General features: G+C 39.1%; 1 protein-coding gene across 1 annotated transcript; it reads left to right on the plus strand.

The window, feature by feature from the left end:
• The first annotated feature begins 542 nt into the window (after window positions 1-542).
• Window positions 543-11,680, plus strand: snapc2 (small nuclear RNA activating complex, polypeptide 2). Its single transcript, XM_084712649.1, has 6 exons — window positions 543-925; window positions 3,389-3,562; window positions 3,793-3,928; window positions 5,646-6,311; window positions 8,355-8,443; window positions 10,831-11,680. Exons 1-6 carry the CDS (start codon window positions 722-724, stop codon window positions 11,134-11,136), a joined length of 1,575 nt encoding a protein of 524 aa, XP_084568775.1. The 5' UTR covers window positions 543-721; the 3' UTR covers window positions 11,137-11,680.
• Window positions 11,681-18,566: the final 6,886 nt, after the last annotated feature.

Here is an 18,566-nt window from a genome sequence, read left to right on the forward strand (position 1 = left end):
CATTTTTAAAACTACGATAACTTTATTAATCCCACACTAGGGAAATTCACAAAACAGCTCATGAATCAAAAGTACATGCTGAAAAGGGCCTGAGTAGGAAATAAAATACAAATAGAATGAAGAAAAATAGAATAAAATATAAAAAGGAGAATAAAAACATAAAATATGAATTTAAAAACGATACACACAAACTATATATAATATATTCACCTTTCACTTACAGAAATATATATATATATATATATATACATTAAATTGTGCCTCTATAAACTCAATACGGCATTTTACGACATTATATATGACTTCACGGCGTGTGCGCATTGATCCTTCCAGCACTTGTCTATCTATCTATCTATCTATCTATCTGTCTGTCTGTCTGTCTGTCTGTCTGTCCGTCTGTCTGTCTGTCTATCTATCTAATTGTTGGCAGGGCATTTCACCAATATATTTTAACGTGTTGCTTTATTGTTTTCTTTTTTATTGTTTCGTCTGCTTTTTTAAGAGAGAGCAGCGAGAATATTGCTTTTATTCTGAAAATACTGCAACGGAAATCGTTTTGTTGTTGTCACAGCAAAACGCAGGCTTCACGTTCTCACGAAGTTTCTGTCGGTTTCTTTCCAGTGAGTAACACACACACCTGTGTGAGCCGCAGTGAGTCAGTCTGGTGAGCGTGTCCGTTGTGGTTCAGTTGTTGTTCGGTTGTTGTTCTGTCAGCTCGGAGATGAAGCCGCCACCTCGGACACGAAGCAAACCGCGCCGCAAATCTGAACCGGTACAGACACCGGCACCGCAGAGCAAGAAATGGAAGCGAACGGAACAAATGAAGCTCCTGGACGCCCTGAAGAAACTCGGCAAGACGAGCAAAAACGAAGACATCGACTGTGCTGTTCTGCAAAAGAGCGTACGAACTCGCTCAGTCTCAGAGGTAGCTGTTCCTGAAAGCTCTGTTCTTCATAGATTCGCTGGGACACTACAGACAAACTCTACTTTCACCAGATTAAAGATGCATGTTATTGTTCCTTATTTTAACTCGCAAAAATAACTGGCAACATACAAAAATATAGGAAAAAATTGTCTAAAAGTGTCATCTTAACAAGGTCTTAAGTTAAAAACCCACATGTATTCACTTATTATCTAACATTTAGCAAGCTGGAAATTTTGACCATTGTACGTGATATAAAAGCTGAGTTGAGTAGCTCTTTAATCAGTTACTAAAGGGACAGTTCACCCAAAAATGAAAATTCAGTTATTATCTACCCACAGCCATGCTGATTGAGGGTCACGTTTATTTTGTTAGTCTGCAAAACACTGCTGGAGTTTCACAGGAAAACAGTGTTTGAGAAAACAATGGAAGTGGATGGTGACCAGTTTTCAAACTTAGCAGTATTTTGTGGACTCCAAAACTCGATCGGCATGTGGGTGAGTAGATAATGACTACTCTTCATTTTTGGGTGAACTATCCTTATACTATACTGATAATCAATTAATAGCTTTCAGTCAGTTTTTTAGAAGTAAAAATTTCCAAACTCTCAAATGTGGTTTCATTAGTCTTCTTATGAGAGTAAACTTAATATTTTTGTGGGGTTTTTTGGACATAACAAGACATTTGAAGATGTCAGCTTAGCTGTTGGAAAACAGTGATCAGCATTTTCTGCCATTTTTTGACATTTTATGGGCCAAAGTCATCGTTAGTTGCAACCCTACTTACTTGGCATATGCATGTGGAACATGCTCCAAAGCTCCAAATGTTACTGTGCAGCTGGACTGAAGAAATGTACTAACCACCTTATTCAAGGCATAACAATAAACCAACACACCACCATGTTCTGAACAAACACATGACAAATACTTGCAAACACTAACAAAAACTAGTATTTACATTTTGGAACATAAAATAGCAAAAGTCAGCAATGCTTCATGGGAAATTATGCGAATGAGGGCCATCTCTCAGCTCATAGGCCGCACATGTGAACAGGCTTGTTCGAGATGAACTGCACCTCACCTGGAAAGTAGATGAGATCAGGCAGCAGCAGCAGGAGGTGGAGACAAAAAGCTGCAGTCAGGTCAGACAGTTTCTAGCAGCCTTCAGAGTGCATACAGGAAGAGACACTAACATCCTGTTAGATCACATGTAGGCTACTTTATAGTCTGCAGATCTCATTTGTAGCTGAAGATAATAAAGTGCGTTCTTGATCACTGACTTAAGTACAAATAGAGGAGATCCCCCTACTGTCACATGTTCCCCCATTCTTTTATCTGCCTTGTAAAGCACTTGTAGCATTAAATATTACAGTTACACAGTCAAAATTAAGAGCCAAGTCAGCTCATCAATCAGGTGACAGCCTGGCATTTGCAGTTGGTGCAGAGCGACTGCACTGCCTGGCTCTAAAATCTGTGATCCTAAAATCCTCATTCTTGCGAGTTTATCGTTGCCCACATGTGCATGACGTCAGAGCAAGTCGGGATCAAGTCGGACACAAATCTAACCGGCATGCACTGTGAGATGATCGCTGGTGATCTCATGTCAAAAGCCACAATCTTAGACAGCTCAACAATGGTCAAAGGAAGCCTTTACACAAGTTACATTACACAATCTACACAAGCTTTCCAAATGGTGAAACCAACTTGCACAGAATTTTTTCCACTAAACTGACGTTCAGTTTCTGTCTCATGCAATCTTATAAAAATAATAGTAATAATACAAATAATAAATAGGGATGTCCCGATCACATTTTTTTTTTGCCCCCGAGTCAGAGTCATTTGATTTTGATTATCTGCCGATACCGAGTCCCGATCCGATACTTCAGCAATGCATTAATAATAAGAAAAAAGAGATCACATCCACATTTCCACCACGTGAAATGCCCACTTTGCACACATTACAAGTGGCTGTTGCACTGCCTTCGCTGTCCAGTTTAAAATACCTCCAAACTGCAGACATTTTCACTGTCCTGAGGGGTGACATGTTTGTCCTGCGTTAGCCTACTAACTACCACCTCACTACTATTATGTTGTCTGAATTCCCCGCCTGCCGTAAATTGTGCCGTTTACGGTGTTGTTTCTGTCTGTGCAACAATGAATATTGATGTTGTGGAACTTATTAAAATTAAAACTAAGCCATTGTAATTCCATTTGACAATCTCTTTGTACCTCAGGATGAATTTAAAACGTGAACATGGCCATGCTTGTTGTTTTGTAAGGTTAAATCCGATAGTTTCCACCTGATTCCGATCATTTGAAAATCATGTGATTGGCCCCGATTTCCAGTCACGCGATCAGATCGGGACATCCCTAATCATAAATCATCAAGAAAAAAAGCATGCTGGTATCTGTATAGTATCTGTATCTCTGTATGTATGACGTGTGGACTGTCCATTCTTTCCATTAGATCCAGTCTGTGGTGGAGTCTCTGAAGAATAAAGTCATCTCACATGCAAGCTTCAAGTATAAGAAAAAAAGATGGGAGGAGAACAAGGCCCGAAAGCCAATTGAGTTGTGGACACACATGGCTTCTTCTTTGGCTGGAACCCTTGAACAAACCATTACCTCTGCTTTCTCTCAGGTACTGTGATGTTTATAAGTTGGAGTGGTTTAGAGTGTTCTTATGATTTCCTTTCCTTTGTTCAAGTCAGTGCAAGAAATAGGATGCATCTTTGCCCTCCTAAACTCTGCACCGAGTGATTCTCCTGCTGTAAATGTCACTTTAGACAGTTTCTAGTTTACCTGCTCAGTTCAGGAATCATAGGCTCCACCTTGAATTTTTCCTCCCCCTCATCTCTCTGCATTTCTCAGATGCTGATCGTCTCGTCCACGGAGCCTCGCACCTTGAAGAACTGTGATCCTCCTGAGATGCACAGACTCCCCCCAGGGGAAAGACCTGCTGGCCGCACCGTGCCCTGGAGACCAATGGCTCATTTGCCAAACCAAGGTAGACCTCTGAGCTATCAAATGTACTAAAATTCATTGTGTCCATCCAGACAGGATTCACGTTATAATGGGATGTTGAGAATGAAATATTTACTGTTCTTCTTGGTAATTGAATGCATTTAATGTCAGCCAATGTATGTTTGTTTTGTGATTGTTTAGCTCTCTTTTTAGTTGTTCTGAGTCTCTTTGTACACTCTTAGAAATAAAGGCGCTAATTCAAACCATAAAGAGTTTTGGCTTGTCCCCATAGGAGAACCCTTTTTTGTTCCACACTTAAAACCGTTTTAGAGTTTTACTTAGAACCCAACACACATGGTGATACCTGGAACCATCTGTGAAAACCTTCTCCCAGAACCCTCAATGAGAGCTTCTTCAGAGAACTTTTCTATGGTGTAATGGTTCTATCTAGAATCCTCCTTGAGAATTCTATCTTGAATCTTTCAGACTTCAAAGGGTGCTGATGAGAGCCCACCCAGGAGATTTTACCAACAGCCTTTTTAGTGTTTTATTTAGAACCCACCTACTGAGAAGTATTTTATACTCCAAGAGTTTATCAAGAATCCACCTGTGGGGTTCTATTGAGAACTCTTTTATATCCCAAGGGGTTTATTTAGAATCCACCCAGGGGGTTCTACTAAGAACCCTTCTATGTTATGGTACAATGAACCCTTTACAAAAAAAGTTTTTCAATCCTTGAAGAACTTTCTCTTTCAAAAAGGGTTCATTGGATGAAAAAAGCTCCTTAATGGAACCCTTGATGAATCCTTTCTTCAGAAAAGGGTTCTGGGTAAAATGCAAAGCAGATGGTTCTGGGTAGAATCTCAGCTCTTTCAGAAGAACCCTTTTGGAACCCAAACTCTAAGAGTGTAGTAATGAACTGTCTCTTTGTTGTTGTTTTGTTTCTTTTCTTGCCGTCTTTTCTATCAGTTTGACTGTCTTTCATTTTGTCGTTCTAGTTGTTTTGAGTCTGTTCTTTTTTTTGCATTTCTCTGTAGTTGTGTCCTGTTTCTGTTGTCATTTTGTTGCTTTTGTCATTGTTTACGTCTCTGTAGTCAGATTGTGTGTGTGTGTGTGTGTGTGTGTGTGTGTGTGTGTGTGTGTGTGTGTGTGTGTGTGTGTGTAGTCATGTAATGTCTATTTGTTGATGTTGTATGTTTCTTTTGTTTGATTGACTTTCCAACAAGAAATGTGTTCAGACAGAACAGACTGACAGACAGACTGACTCAGTAGTCATTTTGTCTTTTTCTAGCTGTTGTTTTGCATCTCTTTCTATTTGTGTACTGCCTCTGTGTTGTTGTTTTGTTTCTTTTGTCACTGTTTACCTCTGTAGTCTGTTTGAATGTCTTTATAGTCATGTAATGTGTCTTTGTTGTTGTTTTGTTCGTCACTGTTTATGTTTTTTTGCAGCCAGTTTGAGACTGTATATGTCTCTGTTGTTGTTCTTTTATTTTTGTTAATGTCTCTTTGTAGTATGTTTGAGTGTCTTTGTAGTCATTTAATGTCTCTTTGTTGTTATTTTATGTTTCATTTGTTGTCATTTACATCTGTTTGTGTTTTTTTTTTTGTCTCTGAGTAGTTGTGAGTGTCCGTGTGGTTGTTTTATAGACTTTCCAACAACAAATGCAACAGTCACTTTTTGGATTGCTGCTTTCCTCCACGATACTGTGGTAGAAAGAGCTAAAAACAGCTTTAATGATATAAGATTTTTTTTCCTTTAGGTGGGGGTCCTGGCACCATCACAGCCCGTCGTTACCAGGTATTCAAGACTCCAGCACCAATCAAGGGCACCGCGGTTAATGTGCCAAACAGCAAAATCTGTCCACCCCAGCAGGAGCTTTCTGCCGCAGCTGGAACCTCACCTGCTGCCAGCTCCACCTCTCGATCTGCCTCGTCCTGCCAGCCAGTCGCAGCTAAAATTGTCACCATGCCTTTAACATCCCCACAGACTGTGACCCCAGTTACAGGACAAGCCCCACCCACTTCTAGCCCTGTAGCAGAGGTAAAGACTATCTCTTTAATCCAGAATACCCAGCAGCCCTTAGAGCAACACCCACCCATCACCACCACCACCACCACCACCACCACCAAAACCACCACGACTACACTGTCCACTTCATCCAGTCCTCAGACGCCCCTCTCCATCAGTCTAACTCCAGCCCCCAGAACTGCACTGTCCTCTGTAGCCTCCTTCAGTCCAGCCACCTCCTGCCGCTCCACACCCGCTGCCCCCACAGGTCACGCCAGGTTGGGTCGCACCAGCAAATCTGTCACAAAAGCCCCTCCCAGGATGTTGGGCGTCAAGTATGTAGTGGACTTTGAGAAGATCTATCGCTACCTGAGTGCCATCCACAAGCCAAATGATGAGTGTTGTCTCACTCCCATGGGTGAGTATTATTAACATTTGAGCTGCGACTATTTTCTCACCTGTGGTCATGTGCAGGGTTGTCCCTGTAAAAATCAATGACCAAATCAGCAGTAGAGAAGACCACAAATGGACACAGTATATCAGCCTTTGAAATACTGAGCATCCTGAAACCTCTAGACTCCAAAGTGCTCAAGAGAGCCTGTTCTGTATTTCACTATAGTGCCCTGAAACATCCATCATTTTAAAATCATCCCCAGTGTCAAGTTCTTCTCTAAGCCTTTGTGCACTTCCCCACTTGAAAGGGTGAAGACCCCAACTCAGAGTTTTTAAACTGGATTTCACTCGAATGATGAAACAGTTTTTCCTTTTTTTTTCTTCCTTTTATTTGAAGATAGTTCAGGTAGTTCACTTAGTTCAGTTAATTCAGTTCAGTTCAGTATTTAGCTCATTCAGTTCAGTTCAGTTCAGTTCAGTTTAGTTCAGCATTTAGCTTATTCAGGTGAAAAACCTCTAACAGAAAAAGAAAATGCAGAAAAAAGACAAATATTAAATACTGCATGTAAACATTTAAATCAGAGTAATGCAACCAAGTGCCACAGGTAAATAAACAAATGCATACATTCAAATATTTTTTCTATATACAAGTGATTAAATTATATAACATGCAAATGAACTTAAATGGTTCACAACAACCCATGTTTTAACACTGCGTTTTAGCAGTTATCGTAATTAATTATTTTAAATCAAAGTTATATTTCTCAACAACTATTAACTATTAAAAAAATTAAAACTTCTCATATTTTAAACTATACAACCATGCAGTGGTTTAAATTATGTAAACACCCATGAAATGTTTTAAATACAAAGTGTTTTAACTCTTAAATGTTTTTAACTCTGAAATGTTTTTAACTCTGAAATGTTTTTAACACCCATGAGTTGAAAAATGTACGATTACGGTCAATCTATCAATTAGCAATTAAAGCAACCCTTTAAATGCATTCAATACCATTCATTCTTAGCAGCAGCATCATTTCAAGCATTTCTCGTGCGGTGCATTCACCTCCGCTGCTTGACAGCTCAGCTGTTCAATCGATGCCGCTTATGGTTTGACTTCACACCCAGTGTTTTATAATCCAGCAAAAAAAGTCCTGAGCTCTGTGGTGTGGATACTTAAAGCTGTCATCAATAACCGGAACCAGATACTCATCACAAGGCTGAGATCTGTGGTTTGTGACCTCCCCGGCTCTCACCCTGCCCTCTTGTCTGGGATGAAGCGAGACATAACATTGGTATGGACGACTGACCAGGTCACGACTTTTCCACATAAAAATTTATTAATTTTTATCATGCAAGTTGCCAGAAACCCACAGTCGTTGTTTTGTTTGAAATCACATCATATAATCACCATCAGGAAACAGTGAAATCTACTCAGCTCTCCCTGCCCGAGATTGAGGGTTTTTCTTCCAGGTTAAGTGCAACGAAGCGTTGATAGGGACGATTGAACAAGTCTAACTTTTCCACATAGAAATTCAGTGATTTTTCTCATATAAGTTGCCAAAAACACAACCTGCTGCCACATTACTGATGTTTGTTGTTTGAACAGAGCTGTGTGGGCCAAAGTGTGAGACATTTCTGTCTTATTTTGAAAGTCCAGCATTATCTGGGGATGATCTGATGTTGTCAGACTCAGTGATGTCCTAGAAAGGAAATGGAGACTGACCTGAATTGTATTTTTTTAATATGTTGAATCAGACTGGTCTAAAAACCTACAAATTCCACATATTTGGTATCAAATTGAAGAGGATTTTTTTTTTCTTTCTTTCTGAGATAGAGCTTTTTGTTTAGGTTGAATAAGAAAATTCTCATTAAAGTGAGGATTCTCAGCATCATTCTAAACCTCTGCTGGGGTCGAGAGGGTTCATGTATTTGTTTCTGTCCACGTATCTGTGGCTGTTTATGTTGTTCTAAGAAGCAGCTTGAACTTCATGAGAAGTCTTCATGAGACGTTTCCTTCCCACTGCATTGAGACTGATCTATTCTCATACTGTCTTGTGTCCTCCAGAGAGCGCTATAGTTTTGGACCTGTTGATGTCTCTCCCAGAGGAGCTCCCCTTGCTGGACTGCAAAAAACTGCACAAACATCTCATCCAGGTACAGCTGGCTGCACACTGGTCACATCCTCACTGGCTCCAGTAAACTGAGTACAGATATTTCTGATTTTACTGGCTCTACTAGCCTCTGGTCCACCAAACCCACATAAAGATGTGTCTGTTGGAGCTTTAGATGTCAGTAAAAGTCTTCAAGCCTCACATGAGACAAAAAAATAAATCCTGTTGGGACTGGATGGATCACAAAGCTACTTTAATTAGGAGACAGGTTTTGTTCTTATTTTTCAGTTTAAATAATGGGTGTTGTAGTTCCTTTAGGCTACATACACTCACACAGAACATACATACAGGTTATTGAATTCAGAATAGAATAGGATAAAAATCTAAAATAAAATAATACAGTTATTTGAATGCATATACAACCAGGAAGTAATTTGCGTCAAGTTGAATGTAAACAGCAGCAACAAGAGAGTTATGATAATATGCCTGTTATCTTCAAGGCACTCACATTAAGATCTGGGAAACACTGGGCCTTATTTCTGGAAGTTTTTTTAATTTCCCTCTCATATTTGCTCTTAAAAAAAGCAGTAAGAGGAAAATAAGAAAATCCTACAGGGGATTAATGAAATGTGAGCTGACAGCAGAGTCTGTTCTTACCCACCTGAGTACCGTGGTGAACTGTGACTATTAGAGCTGGGATTTCAATCTGGCCAAATTTAGCCAGACACACCAAAAATGCTAACCTGACATGCCAGACCTAGAAAGCCATCCATAGAAACTGTTTGGAGATGGGCGGGCACTTTCAAACAACACGTGGCAGGTGATTGGATGAGCCGTCTGTCACATCTAACATGGGCTAACTTCAACCAATCAGATCAACTCACCAAACCAAAGCTGCCCAGAGGAAGTTTTCTTGGATGCTTCTTTCTGTCGTCACACCCAAAACTGCGCCTATAGCTGCCAGTAGTCCCTCTGAGGACGCTGATTGGCTTGCACCACCTCTGGAGCAGATACAAATGGGTAGCTTCAAGCCTGGCAAGATGGATTCTTATGTATGATGTGAATCCAGCTGCATTGCAAAGTAACAAAAATGCAGCAAAATGGGGTTTTGCCGGAATAAACAGCAGGCAACAGGTAGTTTGTAGTTTGTAGTTGCCACATACAAAATACCCAGTAGAGGTCAGCAAACACCACACAAGGACAGCAGAAGAAGTAATATTTTTTGTTTAGTTTTCGGTACTTAAACTTGTATTAAACAGTAGATAATTGCAATTTACTCTGTTACTGTTGTTTGGATAAGTTATAATTAAGTTTGCATTTGATATTAAGAGCTGTAATAATCTATATGAATCATGCAGAGTTTCTTATTTCTCTGTTTCAGCACCACACACACTAGTTATATTATTTCTGTCTACCAACACAGCTCTGTCTGCTGTGCTGCACGGATGGAGGAAGCTTTAAAAAAGAGGATTCAAGTGTGAAAATTAAGTGAAAATTGAAAGGCAATGTTATCAAGTTAGCCACTAGCAACAGCATCAGTCTCTGCTGCTTCATCGCGTGCAAGATATCTCTGTCTTTCGGGAAGGACTAAGGGGATTGTTTTTAGTCCCACCCACTATAAATTAACCAATTAACCAATAAATCAAAATGTTATTGGTTAATTCACCTGTGACTTTCTATACAAACACAGGTTGGGACATTCTGACCCAGTGATGAAGTCCTAACCAAAAAGTGTTTCTCTGCCTAGAGACAAAAAAAAAAAATCTGATTGGATAACTCTAATTTGTTGTTTTCAGGACAGTAAGCCTTTCATTTCTGAAGCAAAATTGATAGAAAATGGGGTTTAAATTAGAATCAGAAGAGAATAGTCTAATAATTCAATGAAATAAATCAAATATAATATATTCAGATATAATATATGAAATGTGGGAATTCTCTGAAGGCCTAGAAGGCCCTCAGGGTTCCCCTCTGCCTGAGTATAATGATGAAAAGTGCAACATTTGACAGGTGATGTTAAACTCAGAAACTGGCCCAGCTCTCTTCTTCTCTTCGGAACTCTTTTGCAAACTAAATGTAGAAAGACAGGACTTTCAGCAGCAGAAATGCAGCCTGTGTGAACGCAGCCGTTCAGCAAGCTAGCAATCAAACGCAGGTACATGCATGTAGTGTGAACCAACCGTCTTTCCTCCCCCATTCCCTCCGTCTACGTTTGGCTTTGCCGTCATAGTAAAGGCAACAAAATCTCAAAACTACTAAGCAACGAGGAACTAGTCTGACAAGCTCCAGGTGTCCAGCCTATCCTGGAAGGCATATGTACCAGTACTGACCTGGTACAAACTGAGTTTGCAAAATTATTTGTCCAGAAACTGCGTTGGTAATTTTTTATTTTTTTTTTTGCATGAACCTGACGCCTTCTCGCCATGTCTTCAGGTGCACCAGTGTCTCTCGTCCCCTGCTGACTCCAAGATGGCTAAAGAAATGTTAAAACAGCTGAAGGACGGACTGGATGCTCAGACAGAGGCAGCGAGCGGTCGAGACAGTCAGCCAGACACTGCTGGGACTGCTGGGACTGAGGTCACAAACAGTGGAGGGAGGAGAGCGCAGCCAGATGGAGCTGAGAGCCAATCATCAAGTAACGATAACACATCCAGCAAATCAGGGGACACAGACGTGATGGGACTCTGCCCGCCCCTCAACCCTTTTATGGTGCCACTGAAGCTGTTAATGCGCAGATAGATCTGACTTCACAATTATTATTTATGTCTGCTTTCCACAGTCTAATAAAACATAATGTATATACTCACTCTAGAACTGAGACACAAATGATTTGTTTGTTGTTTATCTGAGATTACATTCATCATTGTGTTTTTATTTTATATGTCAAGTTCGAAGTGTTTTATTTAGGTAAGTTCTTGTTCAGGTGCTTTTGTTAAGACAACATTAAACACCGATGCTTTGAGATGTTTGACTTATTTTGTTAAATGAAAGAAGACAGTTTTGTATGGCGCTGCAGCTAATGATAATTTTCATTATTGATTAATCTGCAGATTATTTTCTTGTTTTTGTTTTTTTTTTTGTATCATTAGGGCTTCCTCTAATCCAGTGGTTCCCAAACTGGGGGTTGAGACCACCTGGAGGGGGCGCAGATGACCGGCGTAGAAATAAAGAGTGAACCAAAGTTGAATGAATATAATTTATGTAGGGAAATAAACAGGAGCTTGCTGATGCTGTCATGCTGACCTTTATTTTAATAAAATTGAACTTCTGAATCCATTGTTAACAGTTGCTTTCCCAATCATTGCTAATAATGTAGATCTGCAATTAACAATTGACCATTTGCTAAGCCCCGCCCTCCTTAGTTACTGTTGCTGAGCTTTCCATTTTTACACGGCAGATTTAACATTGAAATTGGGAGTAATTGTTAAAACAAGAGGTCTTTGAGTCCTTGGAGACGTAAACAGAAGCAGATTCTCATTTCTAGCTGACGATGGTGGATTTAAGTAAAATTATGACTCGCAAGCAGATTTCATAAATGTAGCTGGCTAATGCTAGCTCTTTGAGTTGAGGTCTGTAGCTGACATTTTACTGTTTAATATCTGACACGTTTTAAAACAAGAACCCTGTGCAAGTGTTTACATAAAGTTAGCTAACAGCTGCGTACATGATATAACACTGATGCTTAAAGACTGAGGCTAAAGCTAGCTTACATCTCAGCAAACATTGGTCAGATGGTGAAATACAGCAGGTATATCTACATGATAGATGACAGAAATACACTCATTAACCTGGTAAAAAGGAATCACAGGGACTTGATTAGTGCAGCGGACCTTGAGACAGTCACCCAGCCAGACCAGCTGGACCATGATTGTGGAGGAGAGTCAGGGTAAGAGCTAAACTAACCTGTATTAGACCTGAGACAGTGAGCCAGAGAAAGATACATTGTTGTTGACCCACTTTGATTCTGCATCAGCCCACATCCTCCTCCTCAAACCCCGACAGAACAAATGCAGATGCAGTGGGATCTAACAAGTTTGACTGGAGGTAAAGTTACTGCAACTAACGTTTGCAGCTTATGTCAGAGCAGAGTTTAATCCATTCACCACACGTGCTTTTGTGTTTCATGTTTTTGAGAGACGACAAAAAAGACATCACTGTCCAGTGACACCAGATGAGCAGTATGGAGGCAGGTTTTTATTCAGTTGTTTTCGTACATTTGAAAACTGCTCACCATTCACTTCCATTGTTTGGGAGATTTTGCAACACTGTTTTTCTGTGAAACTCCAGCAGTGTTTTGTGGACTAAAAAACTAAACCTGACATTCAGTCGGCATGAGGGTGAGTAGATAATGACTGAATTTTCATTTTTGAGTGAAATATCCCTTAAGTTTCATAATGTCATGTTGTCCTGACAATGACATCCCAAACAATGTCAACCTTGTATTAAAAATGACATAACAGACCAAGTGATATGTTTCTTTTTATTGGATTTTTAAAATAAGGTATATAAACAGACAAATAAACCCAATATGAACAAAAAAAGTCTAACCTGATATACATACAAGACTTAAAAGTCCCCAAAAGAATGTACGCTGCAGAATATGAATAATAATTATGAAAAAAAAAGGCAAGTCAGAGTTTCTGGAGGAAAATGTACAGAAGTTAACAAAGTTGCCAGAACCTGTTGGATTTGTTACTGTGATCATAAGTTAGTTTCTCCAAAGGAAGCACAGCTGATATCTGTGATGTCCACATATCAACCATAGGGACCTAAGGGGCAGATTGTTGCAGCAAGATGCACAAAGAAACAGTTAACACAACATGATGGCTTCTTTATTAGGAGCAGGAAAAACAGTGTCTGTCCTTGAGCAGCTCCTGGTGCACACAGCACTTACAAAGCACTCTAGTGCCTCCTGTAGGCAGCAACATATAACAACATAACAGTACATCTTCTTGTCTTAAGCACTTTTACACACTTTTAAACACACAATGACAACAGTCATAAACATTCATAAAGACGCCTTCATGTTCAAGGCAGGTGTCGTGACATGGTTGTGACAGTATAATTGCATCCTCATGCACACCCCTTTAAAGAAAGTGTTACCATGGTGAGTAAAATGGCCACCATGGCCACAATGAGGCGTTTTTGTGATGGCTCCATTTCTGTCAAAATTCAGGGTCACAGACTACAAGTTTACTAAGTTTCATGCTTTTATTTAGAAGTGATCATATGTGGCACCTTTCATCTGAACTAAACAGTAGTGAACCTCCAGCCTGAGGTTACTAATCACCTGTTAAAACATGTAGTCAGTAACATAATCCAAGTATCTACATAGTAAAGTAATGTAATTATCACTTTCCGTTATTTTTGGATTAAATTGTTTAGCCTAAAATAATGTTTTTACAACTGTAAACTAATGATTATTTTCATCGTCAAATAATGGGTCACTTATTATTATTATCGATGAGTTGTTTGGTCCATAAAATATCAGAAAATTGTTTTGTCCACAACTCAAAAACATTCAGTTTATTGTCAGATAGGAGAAAAGAAACCAGAAAATATTCACATTTGAGGGTCTGAAATCACACAATTTACATTTTTTTAAATAAAAAAAATATTTAAAATGATTAATCAATTAATTAATACTGTCACAATCTTGTCACTTGAAAAAAATCTTTCCCATAATGATTATTTTCATTAATAGTTACTCAATTAAATCAATTACTTATTTGGTCCCTAAAATGTCAGAAAATAGAGAAAAGTGCCAATCAGCGTTAGTCAAAAATATTCAGTTTAGGGTTCCCCTATAGCTCAGTTGGTAGAGTGTGTGCACCATGTGTTCAGGCTGTCGGTCCTCTGCAGCGGCTGATGGTTCAGTTCCCGCCTGCAGCACATTTCTCTGGCTCTCTAGACGCCATGATAATGAATTGGCAGCTGTGTGTTCACTGTGCATGGTAATATGTTCTTTATTTTAAAATTGTAATCTTGCTACTTATCACCATTTCTGTTAAATGTAACTGTGATCTGATTCTGTGATGCGTGTTGGTGCCATCAGATGGCAGCAAAAAGCCATTCAAGGGCTTCAAATGTGCTTCCAGAGGAAAGAGTACATTCTGAGGATATCAAAACTGAATCCTTTTTGACTGTATGACAAAAAGAACAGTAACAGTATGCTTTTACTACTTACTTTTAATTTGTTGTCTTTAACAGCTGAATGAATTGTTCTTCATTGTGACAGGAACTCAAAAATCACAGCACAGAAATCAAAGTGATGAGGTGTACTTCCTGTCAGTGTTGTCCAGCAGAGAGCAGTAAAAAGCTGCTGTGCAAGTACAACTGAGACTGTTCAAACCTCAGCTTGTGTCCAGATGGCTATCTAGTTACTTCGTTTCCCATGGTTCTCCTCTTTTGAGCCAAAGCCATCTTGAGGGTTTCTCTGCCGCTTTGGTGGTATTGCAGATGGCTTTTCAATGCCCAACGAACTGAAGGCTCTAGACAGGGATCAAGCTGCAAAACCCCTCCATCCAACCTCAAGTGGGAAAGACCTCATTCTCCATCTGGCATGTTGACACCCGCTGACTGGTCCCTCGTACTTAGCAAGCTTTCTCTCAAAGGCCTCTTCCAAGCAGCCTTCCCAAATTACTGTCAGCTCCAACAAAACCACTTATTTGGTGGACTTGAACAGGGGGACAATATCTGGTCTCGAGGTGGTGGTCACAATATGGTTGGTGAACTTGCTGTCAAGGTCCACCAAAGGCTGCCAGTCCATCACAGATGTCAGGATGCCTGCAGATGGTCTTGCAGTGGGTCTTGGCTGCCCCCCAAAGACTCATTGCAAAACTATCCGTAGACATCCTGGCCTCTACCAAGAATAAAAATCAAGAATAAGATAAGATCAACTTTATTGATGCTACATCAATAAAGTTGATACAACAGCTCAAGTGTCATAAAGTACAGAACGTAAGACTTTATTGATAGATAAAAAATGTGACAGAGAGGACGTCTGCATGTCATTCAGACTGTATAAGTGTGGCGGCAGTGTGTGGGGAAGGTGGTCAGGACTGAAGGGGTGGAGTTACCGTAAGGCAGAGCTGGGAAGCCAGGTCAGTGGTAGGAATGAGACCCCAGCCAACATGTATCCCCTACCCTGTCCTTGAGAAGTGATCCAAATATTCATGGCTTGAAACAGAAGGAAATTTTACCGGCTTGTGCTGTGTCTCTACAGAGAGTTTGTTATGCTGGCCTGTTGTTTTGCCCTCCAGGTCACTGCACATGTCATTTGACTTAGAACTATGATTTGCTAACATGTGGCAAAAAAGTTTCTTCTCATATCAAGAACTTCCTTTTTTTAAAACTACATCTTTTCATCATTACAAGATATGATGTTTTATGTTCTAATGATTTTAATTTGTATAAATTTTCTTGTTAAAACAACATAAAAGCAATAATGAAACAGTTTTGCAAATAAGACGATTAAATATACAAAATATAAAATATTAAGTCATAACATGAAAAATACTGTATAATATAAATATAATGAGAAACGTTTTTTATTAAATGAAAACATGACATGAACACATCCTTATTTTATTGGTGCAAAAACAATACAAAAGTGATTTTACAGACAATGACCTGGTTTCACAGGCAGTAGGGGGAGGTGTGGGCGAGGAGGTGTCAGTGTGTGTTTGTATGCTAGTTTGTGTTCGGCTAGTCATATTGATAAATGGGGTCCAGTAACTGTAAAATTAATTTAGTTGGTTGTTTTCTGATGCTGTTTGTCTCTCTGTGGAGATGCAGTCTGATTTAGATGTAAATAAAAAAACACACTGATAAACACACACACACACACACACACACACACACACACACACACACACATTCTGTCCTGAAAACTTGTGTCAGTCAGCCTGTAGCATCCTAAATAAATCACAAAACACTGAGGAATCTAAAGAGGGAAATACCCGATCCTTCTTTGTACAACAGAATATCATTATTACATAATTCTACACTTAATGTTCCTTTAGCAACATTAAGCCATTTCCCTCATTTTCTTCCCTTTCTTCTGGCTTTCCATTTGTAAATTTTATTCTCAACAGCAGTTTGTACCTTATATCAGATAATACCATAAAGCCAGCAACCAGCCAGCCAGTTTTTTGTTGAACACTAGTCAAAGTTCTTAGTTGCTGCATGTTGCCAAGAACTTCAATAAAAGAATAACTGAATAAGATTATAAACCTGACATAATGTGTTTATAGTCTATGACCTACTTCACTCAGCAGACTCAGACAATCCCTCAGTCAATCAGCCAAGGTCACTGACCATGTGGCAGCAATTATCCCGCGTTACTTGCAGCATTTTTCATTTTATTGCAACTGTTGCATCAACTTTTACACACGTTCCCTGCGCGTTCTGATTGACGGATTTGTGCCACTGGAACGCTCACTCTGCAGTGGAGGAAGCGCTTTCTTTCCAAAGTTTCCGTGCAGAATCTTAAAATGTGAGGATGGAGTGGTTTTGTCACACCGACACCTCCTCTGCTGCACATCACAAGTCACCTCAGTAATCAGATGACAGTAATGAGGCAAAAGCTCTTGAGAGAGGAAGGAACACATCGCCATGACACTCCTTTTATAATTATAATAAACATGGTCTGAGATGATGTGCAGAGCTTTACGACATTTGTCTTATGCAACTTTTGGCCAATGAAACATCCTAATTGTGCAATCTCAGGTGTAACTGAGCTTACCAATAAACAGAAATATACAGGACATCTTAACAGATATTACACCGCCTTGTCAATATTCTTTATAAATATGCTTAAATACTTCATTAGCATTCATACCTCAATGTAAAAAGAAAATAACAATAAAATAGAACAATAAAAAGAATTCTAACAAATCCAGCATTCCATTACAAACATAGGCCAGAACATGACGCCAGTTCAGTGTTCCAGTTCATCCCATAGGTGTTTGGAAACTGGACAAACAAATCCTTTATGGACCATATATCTTTATGAAGCACTGATGGGTATGTTGAAGGGAGCAGGAGAGCGGGAAATGCTTTATTTTATGGGTTGATAATTTACCAGTCATTTCCAACAAGCTTTCTGGAAATACCTGTGTAATGTGGTAAAGTCAAATTTTCTTCAACATTAATTCATTTAACTCTCCATGTATGTTGAATTGTGCACTGCTGAGTTTCACATGTTCAGCAAACTTGGTGTGCGTTCATTTAACAGAGCAGTTATATAACAGTGACCTTAGAACTATTCAGCTGGAACTGTACTATTTGAACTCTGCATTTTCCATGGACCAGATGACACACCGATTATATTCTTTCCAGTAAAGTAATTGGGAATTATTTAAATAACAACTGTAAAAACAAAAAAGTGGAGAAAACTCAAAATTTCAAGGCAACAGACTGTAAGAGTTTTGAGTTTGAGCCCAACTCATAGTCTTAAGTTCTAAAAAAGTTTTATCAATCTGACTTTATTTATATAGTACTTTTCAGAAACAGAATGCAACACAAAGTGATAAAGGGAACTGAAGAAACGCTGTCATAAGTGAGGAAACACTAGAGGAAGGATAAAAACTCAAAATAGAAAACAATTTAAAATCAATCAATAAGTTAATAATAATCAGTGGATAAAATGAAGGGATGTGGCAGCTTGGAAAACAGATTAATACAAATAAATAAATAAATAATAAAAACAATGAATAAATATATAAAGGTTAATCAAAGGCTAGGTTTAAAAGGTAGAGTTTGAGAGAGGTTGAGTTTGCATTTAAAAATATCAGCACTGTCTGTCGCCCTCATGTTGTCAGGCAGGCTGTTCCACAGACGTGGACCACAGTAATAAAAGGATGTGTCATTGTGTCGGGTTTCTGATCTAACCTTGATGGTAATTAAAGAGCCACAACCAGAAGACCTGAGGGCTGTAAGAGTGTTCATACGATAAAACAAATCTGATAAATAGGTAGGACAAAGACCATTAGGAGCTTTATAAACCAGTAAAAGGACCTTTATTGAGGTAATTCATTTTTCGTCTTTAGACAGACTTAAAGCTTTGAATTTTAGAAGCTCAAAATATTATATTTAAAAAACTATTGATTAAATGAAGTAGTGAAGTGAAAGTAAATGTTAATTTTTTTTTATATTTTCAGTGAAAA

The sequence above is a fragment of the Lutjanus erythropterus genome, chromosome 23 (assembly GCF_056507025.1).
Source record: "Lutjanus erythropterus isolate fLutEry1 chromosome 23, fLutEry1.hap2, whole genome shotgun sequence".
NCBI lineage: Eukaryota > Metazoa > Chordata > Actinopteri > Lutjaniformes > Lutjanidae > Lutjanus > Lutjanus erythropterus.